Source organism: Saprolegnia diclina, assembly GCF_000281045.1.
Source record: "Saprolegnia diclina VS20 unplaced genomic scaffold supercont1.19, whole genome shotgun sequence".
In the NCBI taxonomy this organism is placed as follows: Eukaryota; Oomycota; class Saprolegniomycetes; order Saprolegniales; family Saprolegniaceae; genus Saprolegnia; species Saprolegnia diclina.
The window spans coordinates 41,657-52,958 of NW_008246086.1; the positions used below are offsets into that span (position 1 = coordinate 41,657).

Consider the following 11,302-nt stretch of genomic DNA (forward strand, 5'->3'; position numbering starts at 1 on the left):
AGGAGGGTGTTTTGCGTTGTACAACTCAATACTATTTTGTTACGTCAACACCCAGACACCGTGCTCCATCGCACATAGAAGTCCTCGGCAGCACCCTGTTCAAGGCCGCCATTCATTTATGAGTCGACATTTCTTCTCCTACGCGCTGTCAGCACCTGCGCCCGTCACACAGTTGCCGCGAAGAGCTTGCATTTGGGTCATGGATGGGCTCGCGTTCAATAGCGAGACGAATTACGTTGGAAACAGCAATTTTTAACGAGTTTTTAAAATACTCGCAGGCCTTCGATAGCCACGCGCGTTGCGTACAGCCTCTCTCGAGCTCGAGAAAGCGCCCCTGAAAATACCACAGCGATTTGAAAAGGTTACAAAAGTTTCGATTGGGACCAAAATGTAGCAAATATCGCGTCGCTAGCTAGTACTCGTACTAGGTTCTGCCTCACTAGACCAAAGATGTTTAATTGATAAGAAGACTCTAAAAAGTAGTACTACTAAGGACGCATCTTGGTGGTGGTCGGTGCTCGCGTCATCCATGGGTCATTTGGTTGTCGTCATCCTCGTCGCCTTGCGGAGGATGGTACAGTCGCCACTTGGCGATGGAGGCCAAAGTACTTGCAAGCTCGGCAGGCGCCAAATCCAAGTGCTCGGAGAGTCCGCTCAGCGTCTCAGGAAAATGACTTGCCAAGTACGTCAAGGCGAAATCGGCGTCCGTAATGTTGTGTGCGAGCAGCGCGCTGGTGAGCTGCGCCTGGTGCGACTTTGTCGAGCTATGACACGTCTCGTTCTAAGCGTACGGAGACCCTGTCTAGAATGTAGAGACGCGAGAAGAGAGGTGTACCTTGGCCAATGGGATGCAAGGAACTTGAGGTTCTGACGTTGTGGGTTCGTGTTCGTCGTCGACCCACAATTGGTTCGAGTCTACGATTCAACGTACGTATATCGAAAAAGGCTCGTAACATCAATGCGTACTTTGGATGCGTCGCAAGTATGCGTGCAGCTCGTTGGCGGTGTCCAAGCTGCCCTGTCGAGCAACGTCGAGGGCTGAGCACCCCTACCCCGCATAGTGTATAAGCTACAAACCAAAAAGTCGACGCACCGCGTAATCCAGAGCAAAGAGGTTGCAGCCGTGATCGCCAAGCCACATGGTAGTCTGGACGTTGCAGCGGCGCGCGGCCAGATGCGCGGGCGTTTGCCCCTACGTTCCAGTCAGTGTTGCACCTCGTCGAGTTGGACGAACTTTGAGATCGACCGCATTCATATCGAGATCATGGTCGTCGCACCACGCTAGCACTGCCACGTTGCCGGCCGCCGCCGCAATGTGAACTAGCGTTTGGCCCTAGTGCGCAGTGCTCGTTGGGTCACGAGGGCTCGACGTGTACCTTGTCGTTGCGTGCTTTTAGAGGCGCGTTGGCGTCGGCGAGCCACTGCATTGTGGCGGCAGAGCCTTTGCTCGCTGCGTAGTGTACAACGCCATTGCCCTACACGTTAAATGGTCTCGGTGCCGCCAATGACGCAATGGCACGTGGCTCGTACGCGCTTGTCGCAGTGCAGGAGCAACGAGGGGTCCTTCTTGGCCAGCCACGCAAGCAGCGCAACGTGCCCGCCATGAGCAGCGTAGTGCATCACCGAGTGATGCTAGAGACAGACACGCGAGTCATAGAATGGTGCAATCACAAGCCGTATCTACCTCGTGGTTGCGCAGATGAAGGCTGACGTTGCGCATCTCGAGCCACTGCAGGGTGGCCAGGTGCCCGTGCAACGCCGCTTCATGGGCCGCCGAATTCCCGAGCTTGTTTTGCACGCTAACGTCAAGGCCTCGCCGCCAAAGCCAGCGCAAGAGAAAGACGCGGCCGGCGCGGGCGCTCACGTGGGCATGCGTGTCGCCCTAGTGCCAGAAAACGGTTGGAATGCACAAGGGTCAAGTACAACGGAGTACCGAAACCGGGTCGATGGCCGTGATAAACGCAGCGCCGTGAGCGTCGTACAGCGCCTCCATCGCTGCGAGGTCGGCCGACGCGGTTGCTGCAAGGTGCGCACTCGTCATGGCGCAAACTCAGATGGGAAAGGCCGTAATTTTGGCCCGCGTAAAGGTGAAACGGCTGGCTTTTGACAGGCTAAAAACACGCCACCTCATGTTGTTGTGTCGTGCGCCTCCCACAGCCGTCGCGTAGCATCTATGATGCAATCGGACGTCGTTCATCGTACCTAGTAGACCAACCCGCCCTGACAGCGCGTTCTAGTCCCTTTGTACGCTTGTTGTGGAGCCGCCAATGGATTGCAGCAGTTACTGCTGCGGTCGGGTGGCGTGATATTAGCCACACCCGTTTCAGCGCACCGACCATGGCCAAGGCCAAGGGCGCCGTCGTCGCCGCCAAGTTTGAGATCCCCGATGTCGATGTCAACCCGTTCAAGCTCGCGGCCGTAGGGAACCTCCAGATCCTCCGGACGCTCGTCGAGCCGCCCGAGGGCGGGAACATCAAGCCCATCGACGTCAACGCCAAAGACGCGTACGGCTGCAGTGTGCTTGTCTGGGCCGCTCGGAACGGCTACTACGACGTCTTTGAGTACCTCTTGGGTCATGGCGCCGAGATCGAGTCGGTCTCGTTTGGTGGTATGACGGCCCTCCACCACGCGGTCAACCACTGCCGGCTCAACGTCGTCACCAAGCTCCTCGAGCTCGGCGCGTCGGTCGATGCAAAAGACGACGGGGGCAACACACCGCTGCACCTCGCGGCCGGACGCGGCATCCTCAACCCCGTCGTGTCGCTCCTCAGTGCCGGCGCCAACGTGAACGAGGTCAACCTCCAAGGCGTAACGCCGCTCCACAAGGCTGTGAGCGGCGGCCATGGGCCGTGCGTGGAGAAGCTCCTCGAGGCGCGCGCAGAGCCCAATATTGCCAACGCCGAAGGCAACACGAGCGTGCACTTGGCGGCGCGCGGTGGGTTTGACGCGCTCGTGTTGCTCCTCTTGGAGGCGAAAGGCAGTGCCAACCTCAAAAACAAGGCCGGGAAGATCCCAAAGGACGTTGCGCTTACGCCCGAGATCGCCAAGCGCTTGTAAGTCGTGTCGCTATCAACCTCTCTATTTCTTCTTCTTGTTGTACTCGTAAAAAAAGGTGGGAAGGCTCTTGTAGGCCTTGAACTCGTCGTCGTCGCCGTCTAGAAAGCACATGTGCGTACGACGTGCACGCGAGATGATGGTACCGGCAGCTGGTGCATTGGAGAAGCGAGAGCGGCCTTCGTAGAGCGCGCTAACCTCCTTGCCGTAGCTATGGAAGCGTCATGGGATGGCGAGATGGGGCGTTGTCGTACCGGTCCCACGTCAGCCAGATGAGGAAGCTCAGGAAGAGGAAGAGCACGCTGAGCCCAGCGATGAGCTTGGCCTGCATCGACATGCCATCTACCGAGGCCATAGGTGCATGCTACGCGAGGCCATCGTCGCACCGAGGAGGTTGTTCTGGAGCTTGTACAGGCGGCTCGCCTCGGATGCCATCGCTGCCAGTTTACGGTCCGGATAGTCCGGATAATTGAGGTGGCGAATGAGCCAATGGGAACACTGGCCGTTTCCCGCTCTGGTCTCCATTGCAAAGACAACTGAAGCACTCTACTCTATACGTCTCCAGGTATCCAAGCTACTACAGGAGGGACAATATTAATGCTTGGCATAGTCTGCGAGGATTACGCCGTGTGCAAGCGGCAGCGAGACGACGTGGAGCCTGCAGCGTGGCAGGGTTCAACGCTCGCGATATGCGCTTTGAAGTGCAGAGACGACAAGAGCAATGTTGCGTGGACGTGTCTCCATGCTGCAGCTTTCTACCTAACGTTACTAGTACCGGTACGACTGCACGCGTGGAAGCAGTGCACTCGTACTAGTAGCTTGGAGACACACTGGTGGCGGAGCTTGTCTATCGCGCTGCGTAGTTAGTTTTCGTAATCAATCGCATTTGATTGGCGAAGAAACCGTCACGGCGGCCCTTTTTCTGCGTCACCGTCAGCGCAGTCTCCACTCCGTCCCAAACCCGTTGATCAGGGATTGAGGTCGACAGCTTGCACTCGGCGTCGGCCCAACTAGGACTAGACTGGTTTATCGACTTTAGAGATGTAATAGACGTATGGTAGGCGATTTGTTCGTGCACGATGTGGCCTGGCCGCTATCGAATTCAGCCCAGAGTGGTCCAAGACCACAGTGGCGAGCTATAGGAAGACCCGCGTTCAGAAAAGAAGCAAAGACCGGGGTCATCATCTCGCTGCCTTTTCTCGATCAGACGTGCTTGATGCATTCGTCTGAGGCTATAATATCGACGCTCGCGCTTGCCTCTGTCCGTTGACGTACCAGCATTGTGTTGAGAGCAATGGCTTCGAGACAGTATAGAGAATATGATGCATATTGAGCCATTTCAAAGAAATCCCCGACAACATCCGGATGCTGTATCCGTATAAGAAACGCCGTCGTATTGCATTCTCCGTGTATAATAATATAGTGGTATGTCGCGTATTGTAATGCGCGGATCCAAATCAAACAAGGATGAAGTATGGGACATACTCTATTTATTTAAATACGGTCGGAGACGCAATAGCAACATCCTTTAAAACACGACTTTTCAGTAAAGTTGCGTTTCCGCACCTCGGTAAGTTGCGCTCTCAGTTTGCCGCAAGCAGCATGCCCGACATCATCGAGTTCGCGCTCGGGACGATCCTCGGCAACATGAGCACGGCCGTGGTGCTGGCGCTAGTCTACTTCAACTTCCTCCTCTTCGAAGACTACTTCCGCGTCATCATCTGGAGCATCCTCTTCAGCCAGGCGCTGCGCGGTGCCAAGGAGAACGTCTGCCGCATGCTCGCCTATCTGAGCCACGCTTCCGAGATCCAACGCGACGTACTGTCGATGGTTCGCCTTGCCTCGCCGCTCATGCAATGGTGTTAGGGCCTTCTCTACTCGGTCGTGACGCAGCTGTGGCCGTACCTCATGCGGTCGTCGGGGCCAACGGACCTGGCGCACAAGAAGCGCCGCATGCAAGAGTTCATTCTGGACAATGGCATCTTTATCTTTGCGATGATCGGCGCCGTCTCGATCTACGTGCGCATGTTTAGCTGGCTCTCGTTCGTGCAGCTTGCGATCGCGCTCCTGCTCGTCGTCGTCGCGTTCGTGTGGGTCGCGGACCAGCGCATATTCCATTACCGCATCTTTGTCTCGGACCAAGTCCTCGTCTCGACGCTGCTGCTCTTGGGCTGCTGCACGATCGTACGTTTGTGTTGCTGCTCTGGGAAGCTCATTTCGAGTCGGTCTAGGGCGTCTTTGTGCTCGTGTTTCTCGGTACCGAAAGCTACATGGAGGGCTCCCGCGCCGCCATGCACTTTACGAGCTGGGTCCATACCAACGTCATCAACGACGAGCGCACGCGCAAGATGTGGGGCGACCAAGTCCACAACGGCAAGGCCATGGTGGCGTCGGGCCTGCGCGAGATTGAGGGCCAGTACAACTCGACCATGTGGTTTGGCCCGCTCAAAGCACTTGTGCTATCGTACTATGACGCGAGCGACGGGGCTGTCCCCGTGGTTTCGGACCCGATCCTCAATGCGACGACTGTCGCGACGATGCTCGACATTCCGACCAACATGACGTGGACATCGGTATATGATGGCCTTTCTTCGGCATATGGTCTAGTTTGTGAAGACTAATACCGTGGTGTAGGTGTTTACCCTCGCGTACGCGCAGTTTAACCTCACCTCGACCGACGTGACGGACTGGACGAGCAAAGGCCTCGAGATCTCGTCCATGGCGTTTGGCTCGGTGTTTCAGATTGTGTTTTTCGTGCTCACGTTTGTGATTGCGTTTATCAGCATTGGCATCAAGGCCGTCTTCTTTGTCACGTCGCTCTTCTACCTCCTCTGCACCAAGTGGGATCCCATCGAACGCGTACGTAGCTGTCTTTTCAGTAATTTTCAGGCGATTTTTCATGTATTTTGGCTAGTTTGTCTACGATCTGATGCCGATTGCGCCCGAGAAACGCCCGGCGCTCGTCAACTCGCTCCGACGCTCGATCGAAGGCGTGTTTTCTCTGCCAATGAAGATTTCCAGTCTCCACGCCATTGTGACACTGGTCTCGCTGAGCATGATGGTACCGTTCGATCTGCTGTTCATTTTTGACAAAAATACTTGACATATTGATACAAATGGTGTCTAGGCCAATGATTTCGTCTACCTCGGGACCTTTATCACGTTTTTCATCTCGATCGTGCCCATCATCCCCGCGTACCTCGTGTGTATTCCATGGGTGCTGGCGCTTTGGTCGTCGACGTCGATCGTCAAGGCGCTGCTGCTGTTTGTGATTCATTACGTGGCGTTTTCGTGGATCGACCAAGTGCTCTACGAGAAGAGCTTGACGTCTATCAACGCGTACGTCTCGGCACTCAGCGTCGTCTTTGGCGTCTACGTGTTTGGCCTTGAGGTTGGTCTTATAGCTCATCTCGAAAACCTCATCCTTGTGCTTGGTGTAGGGCGTCGTCTTTGGTCCGCTCTTGGTGTGCGGTGTCAACTGGGCGTACGAAGTCTCCAACCACGGCATCCAAGCCGCGTCCATGGACGAAGCGGAAAAAGCCGATCGCCGTGATGGTGCGACAAGCTTGTTCTGTGCTACATCTCACGCATATTTTACGATAGAACGACCCTCGACGCAGGGCAACATCTTTTCGAATGCGTACCGCGCCATCTCCGGTGGCCTCGGTGACAATCTCTCTCGGCGCTTTTCGTTTGATGCTACGTCGCCCGCGACCGTGTGCGTGACGCTGCAAGTGCACGCGCTCCCGTCTTCGCCGCTGGCGGCGTCGGCGCCGAGCCGCGACGCACCGCTCGTTCGGTTTATTGCGTCAAAAGACTGGACGTACGAAGAGCTACTGACACATTTGCGCCACACGCTCAAAGTCTACAGTGTCTGCGGGCTCTACGCAATCAACAGCAACGCCCAAGTGCTGTCTGCAGCCCATCTCTTCCCAAACGAGACGCTCCGTGTCGAGGTCGAGACGGAGCCGCGCGCGGAACCCGACACCCGCGTCCCCCGGCCACCAGTGTACCTCAAGCGCAACAAGTCCAAGACGCTGGTCAAGAAGACGCCCGTGAAAATGGCCGTTGCGATTTCGCCGTCCAAGCAGCACTTGCGCCGGTCGTCGTGCTCGAATTGCGTTGGCGATTCCGAGTCGGATGTCCTTGTGTCCCCGCGCCGCAGCGTCCCGAGCCTCTTTGGTGCTCCGATCTCGGACGTGGTGCCGCCCACGGCCCGGTTCCGGGACCTCTCGTCGTTCCAGGCAGCAGCCGGCGATTGCTTTCGGCAGTCGATCTTGCAGCTGCGCAGCCAGAGCTCGTCGTCGGCGTCCGACACGATGACCAGCGACAACTCGCCGACCAAAGAGGCGTCCACGGACGCAGGCGCCAAGGCAGCGGAAACGGTGTCCGAGACCTCGATGCAGTCGTCGGTGCAGACGACGGAAACACTGTTGATGGGCCTGCCAACGGCGGTGCCAGTCGTCGTACGGCCCGAGAGCGACACGAAGCGTCCGCGCAGCTTTGACGCAGCAACGCCCGACCGAACCGTGCTCGTGAGTGGCCGAGGCATCCAGCGCCAAGGGGAGACGCAAGATCAGACGCGCCCGTCGCTCGAAGCCAGCGCAGTGATTGAGCGATCAACGAGTCGGCGTCGCCACGGCCCGCGGCGGTCGCAATCGGTGCCCGAGTTCGAGGTCAAGCCGCCAGGTCTCTGGAAACGCATGATTGGAAAGAAATAATAGTACTATAGTATTTGCTACCTTTTCTTTAAATCTAATTCTAGTCTCGGTACTCGAACGCTCGTATCCTTGCCAAACTCTTGTCGCCGTTGCCGATCGTAGGGCTTGGGCACTCGGGTTAGGGTTAGGTGTCGGACTGCCAGGTAAGAATGTACTATTCGTGCGTAGCCGCTTAACGAGGTCGAGACACCTTACGCCACCATGGGCTGTGGTGCCGACTGAAGCGGCATGGTGAGCTTTGGCACATGTTGGCATGCTTGGCGAACTGCGATACGTTGATCGGGTCGATGGCAAGGCCCTTGAGGTAGAGCGAGTGGGCTTCGACGTCGGTACCGCAGTCCTCGGCGACTTTGGACCTTGGCCATGTAAAGGTTGAAGGCGCCATCAACATCGCCACTCTCGTCTAGCAACAAGGCGAGCATGATCTGCGCAGCGCACGGTGCCACGAGCTCTTCCAGGTCATAGCCTCGGGCGCGCACAACGCACCCATGGGCTTGGAATAAGAGACGCAAGGAGTGTAGACAAATATCACGATCAACGAGATTAGAGATTAGACGTTAAGAATATGCTAATTTCGAAGTTACTCCCAGAGGTAGCACTTGTTGGTCGGGTTCATCTTGGAGTTGAGAGGGCAGTTGAACGTCTTGGCGAACGCGTCGTTGTTCTGGACGGCGCCGTAGATGCGGAACTTGCTGGGGGGATGCTCGTCTTCGAGCAGTATTTTGAGGTACGCGTCCGAGTTTTTCGAGCACCAGTTCTGCGCAAACGAGAGGAAGAAGACCTTGTCGCCAACCTCCTTGGTGTACACCGAGGGCGAGACCGTCTCCGTGTAGTTGTGGAAGGCGCGGAACGCTGTCTTGAGGCCGCCGTTGTCGGCAATCGTCTCGCCGAGCGTCAAGCGGCCGTTCACGTTGCCGAGCGAGCTGCCGGACGTTTCGCTGCGCACGTCAAAGGCGCTGTACTGGTCCATGATGCACTTGGCCTTCTTGTTGAACGCAAGCGACGTCTCGTCGCTCCACCATTCGGCCACGTTGCCGTCGCCGTCGTACTTGCGGCCCGAGTTGTCGAAACCGTGCGTGATCTCGTGGCCAATGACCATGCCGATGCCGCCAAAGTTACGCGCGGGGTCAAACTTGCCCGAGAAGAAAGGCGACTGGAGAATGCCAGCGGGAAACGTGATCGAGTTGACGGAAGGGTTGTAATACGCGTTGACCTCGGCCGCGGGCGAGCCCCACTTGGTGCGGTCGACCTTGGTGCCAATGAGCTTCAAGTTGGCGTCGGTCTCGAACGTCGTGATCTTGTTGATGTTGGCAATGTACTCGGTCGCGCTCAAGCTCAAACTCGGGTACGTCTGCGGCGACGTTGGCGCACCAATCAAATGCACAAATTTCGAGAGCTTCGAGGTCGCCTTGTCGCGCGTCTCGTCGTCGAGCCACGACGCGGTCACAATGCCTTGCTGGAACGACGTCTGGAGCGCCTGGACCAGCTCCTCGGCGCGGGCGGCCGAGTTGGCGTCGAACGTCGCCTTGACAAAGTAGTCGGACACAAGGTCGCCGAGCTTCTCTTGGATGTCGGCCGTGCACTTCTTCTCGCGGCTCTGCTCGACGCTTTCACCACCAATGAGCTTGCCAAAAAGCTTCCAGCGCGCGGTCCCAAAGGCTGGTGCGAGCGACGGCGCATAGGTGTGGAGGACCTTGAACTCGAAGATCGTCTTGAGCGCCGAGAGCGACTGGCGGCCGACGAGCGCCTCGACACGGTCAAAGAAGTCGAGGTCGTTGAGAACGATTTTTTGGTCCTTGCAGCTCGTGATGGGAAAGCCGTAGGCCTGGAGTTGCGCGCCGACCGTGAGCGGGTACTTGGCCGCCGCATCACAATACGTGAGCGCGTTGTAGTTGGCCGTCGTGGCCTCGAGCATCTCAAGCTTCGAGAGCTGGACACCAGCAAGCTGGAGCTCAAAGTCGATGATCGTCTTGGCCGCAGCCGTGGCCTGGGCCGCTGTCTTGCCCGCAAGTGTAAAGACCGACGTGATGTACTGCTTGTACGCGGGCTGGACCACGCGCCATTCCTGCGGGTTGACGTACAGCTGACGCGTCAGCGTCGACGGCGCTTGGGCCGAGTAGAGCACGTTGGCCGTCGCATCTTGCGAATCCGGGGCCACCTACATGACAACAGCATAAGGTTTGATGCGATGGGAATAGACAATGTCGTACCTCAGGCTGGGTGAAGGCATAGACACCCTTCTTGCTCAGGTTGGCCGCAACTTGGAGCAAGCCAGCCACCGAAGTGGCCGTCTTGATGCTCTGGAGGTCATCCGAGATGGGCGCGAGGCCCTTGGTCGTCAGCGTCCGCGTGTCGAGGCACGACTTGTAGTACTCCGACACCTTGGGGTAGCCCGCGCCGAGGATCTGGCGAATGACCGCGTCATTCTTGTCGCCAAGGACGCTGAATGACGTGTCGATCTTGGCTCGGTCCGCCGGAATTACGGCTTGCTTGTACCACCCACCGCACGCGTACTGATAAAAGTCATCGCACGGGTTCGCGTTCGTGTCCATGAGCGCGCGCATGTCGGCGGGGATCTCGTTGACGGTGCCGGCAATGGCGACAGCGGCCAAAACGCTGGCGGAGGCGATGATCTTGACCATGGGAAGTAAATTGAGTTGTGTTGAATGTGGGCCAAGGTTGCCGTGCACGAAAATCGCCAACACAACCAACGTCCAGCCCCTTCCCCGCCATCAGGTACTCAACAAATGATGCATAGCTAAACACGATCATGGGCTTTATTATTGACCCATGACTCGATGCGCGTGGATAATCTGAGTACCAGCGTGCATGCCCTGGTCGTTGAATAGGGTTTGCGTTGACAAGCGTCGCGACATGCCGATTGGTCCGTACCGAGTCGTAGCATTTGGCGAAACGAGAGGTCCATGACTGGGTCCATGAACTTGAAGCGTTGAAAAGCTGCGCCGGCTGGACGCTCGACGCAACACGTTGCGCTCTTGCACGCTGTGATTGGTCATGTCAGTGAGCACTGATTATCAGACGTCTGAGAATGTTCCTGAGACCTTGGTCACGCAGTCATTGGACCCGATCGGTATTGTGATACTAGTATAGGGACATAGCGCCGTGCCACGAGGTCCAAGGACGAGCCAATTAAACGTGTGGCTGCGAAAACTCGGTGCTTCATTCACACGCACCACTTGAGTGCAAGGCCATAAGCATAGCATCACAGCGACACTTCCACCTGTTATCAGACGCCCAGAATCGGTGCGTCTGATAATAACACTATTTGCGCGTACGGGCCGTGACGCCATGGCGCCGGTGCGAAATGGCGTGCATTTACACGTACAGTGCTTGAGCAACCGCGTGGCGACAACTTGATACAAGATACTTGTTATTGTGAGGCCCGAAACTGACGTTTGGTTTCAGTCCGTTTCAAAAATTGCAGTTACTTTGGGGGCAAAATGAGATGACTGACAACCACCCGCCGTAGTGGACTTCCGCCACCAAGCTCTTGAAGCAACCCATCG

General features: G+C 56.9%; 5 protein-coding genes across 5 annotated transcripts; 2 read left to right on the forward strand and 3 right to left on the reverse strand.

Annotated features, from left to right (window-relative positions):
* Positions 1–436: 436 nt before the first annotated feature.
* Positions 437–2,068, reverse strand: SDRG_06812 (hypothetical protein). The gene is made up of 9 exons (XM_008612616.1): positions 1,934–2,068; positions 1,685–1,882; positions 1,531–1,632; positions 1,377–1,475; positions 1,235–1,333; positions 1,094–1,192; positions 967–1,048; positions 836–915; positions 437–781 (listed from the first exon to the last, which is right to left on the reverse strand). The coding sequence occupies exons 1-9, from the start codon at positions 2,039–2,041 to the stop codon at positions 524–526; spliced, it is 1,125 nt and encodes a 374-aa protein (XP_008610838.1). The 5' UTR covers positions 2,042–2,068; the 3' UTR covers positions 437–523.
* A 128-nt stretch (positions 2,069–2,196) lies between these two features.
* Positions 2,197–3,143, forward strand: SDRG_06813 (hypothetical protein). Its single transcript, XM_008612617.1, has one exon. The coding sequence runs from the start codon at positions 2,338–2,340 to the stop codon at positions 3,055–3,057; it is 720 nt and encodes a 239-aa protein (XP_008610839.1). The 5' UTR covers positions 2,197–2,337; the 3' UTR covers positions 3,058–3,143.
* Positions 3,079–3,489, reverse strand: SDRG_06814 (hypothetical protein; the record flags this gene model as incomplete). The annotated part of the gene is made up of 4 exons (XM_008612618.1): positions 3,079–3,155; positions 3,201–3,265; positions 3,309–3,396; positions 3,441–3,489. The coding sequence occupies 4 exons, from the start codon at positions 3,487–3,489 to the stop codon at positions 3,079–3,081; spliced, it is 279 nt and encodes a 92-aa protein (XP_008610840.1).
* Positions 3,490–4,622: 1,133 nt separating this feature from the next.
* On the forward strand, positions 4,623–7,833 carry SDRG_06815 (hypothetical protein). The gene is made up of 8 exons (XM_008612619.1): positions 4,623–4,872; positions 4,921–5,238; positions 5,286–5,627; positions 5,689–5,913; positions 5,969–6,115; positions 6,182–6,445; positions 6,495–6,609; positions 6,658–7,833. Exons 1-8 carry the CDS (start codon positions 4,657–4,659, stop codon positions 7,773–7,775), a joined length of 2,745 nt encoding a protein of 914 aa, XP_008610841.1. The 5' UTR covers positions 4,623–4,656; the 3' UTR covers positions 7,776–7,833.
* Positions 7,834–8,303: 470 nt separating this feature from the next.
* On the reverse strand, positions 8,304–10,428 carry SDRG_06816 (hypothetical protein). The gene is made up of 2 exons (XM_008612620.1): positions 9,986–10,428; positions 8,304–9,933 (listed from the first exon to the last, which is right to left on the reverse strand). The coding sequence occupies exons 1-2, from the start codon at positions 10,415–10,417 to the stop codon at positions 8,356–8,358; spliced, it is 2,010 nt and encodes a 669-aa protein (XP_008610842.1). The 5' UTR covers positions 10,418–10,428; the 3' UTR covers positions 8,304–8,355.
* Positions 10,429–11,302: the final 874 nt, after the last annotated feature.

Coding starts and splice junctions, on each gene's coding strand:
- SDRG_06812 (XM_008612616.1), bottom strand. CDS start 2,041: ATGACGAGTGCGCACCTTGCAGCAACCGCGTCGGCCGACCTCGCAGCG. Junction 1,633..1,684: donor TTCATCTGCGCAACCACGAG/GTAGATACGGCT, acceptor GTCTGTCTCTAG/CATCACTCGGTGATGCACTA. Junction 1,049..1,093: donor TCTTTGCTCTGGATTACGCG/GTGCGTCGACTT, acceptor TATGCGGGGTAG/GGGTGCTCAGCCCTCGACGT.
- SDRG_06813 (XM_008612617.1), top strand. CDS start 2,338: ATGGCCAAGGCCAAGGGCGCCGTCGTCGCCGCCAAGTTTGAGATCCCC.
- SDRG_06815 (XM_008612619.1), top strand. CDS start 4,657: ATGCCCGACATCATCGAGTTCGCGCTCGGGACGATCCTCGGCAACATG. Junction 6,446..6,494: donor TCTACGTGTTTGGCCTTGAG/GTTGGTCTTATA, acceptor TGCTTGGTGTAG/GGCGTCGTCTTTGGTCCGCT. Junction 6,610..6,657: donor AAAAGCCGATCGCCGTGATG/GTGCGACAAGCT, acceptor ATTTTACGATAG/AACGACCCTCGACGCAGGGC.
- SDRG_06816 (XM_008612620.1), bottom strand. CDS start 10,417: ATGGTCAAGATCATCGCCTCCGCCAGCGTTTTGGCCGCTGTCGCCATT. Junction 9,934..9,985: donor ATGCCTTCACCCAGCCTGAG/GTACGACATTGT, acceptor GTTGTCATGTAG/GTGGCCCCGGATTCGCAAGA.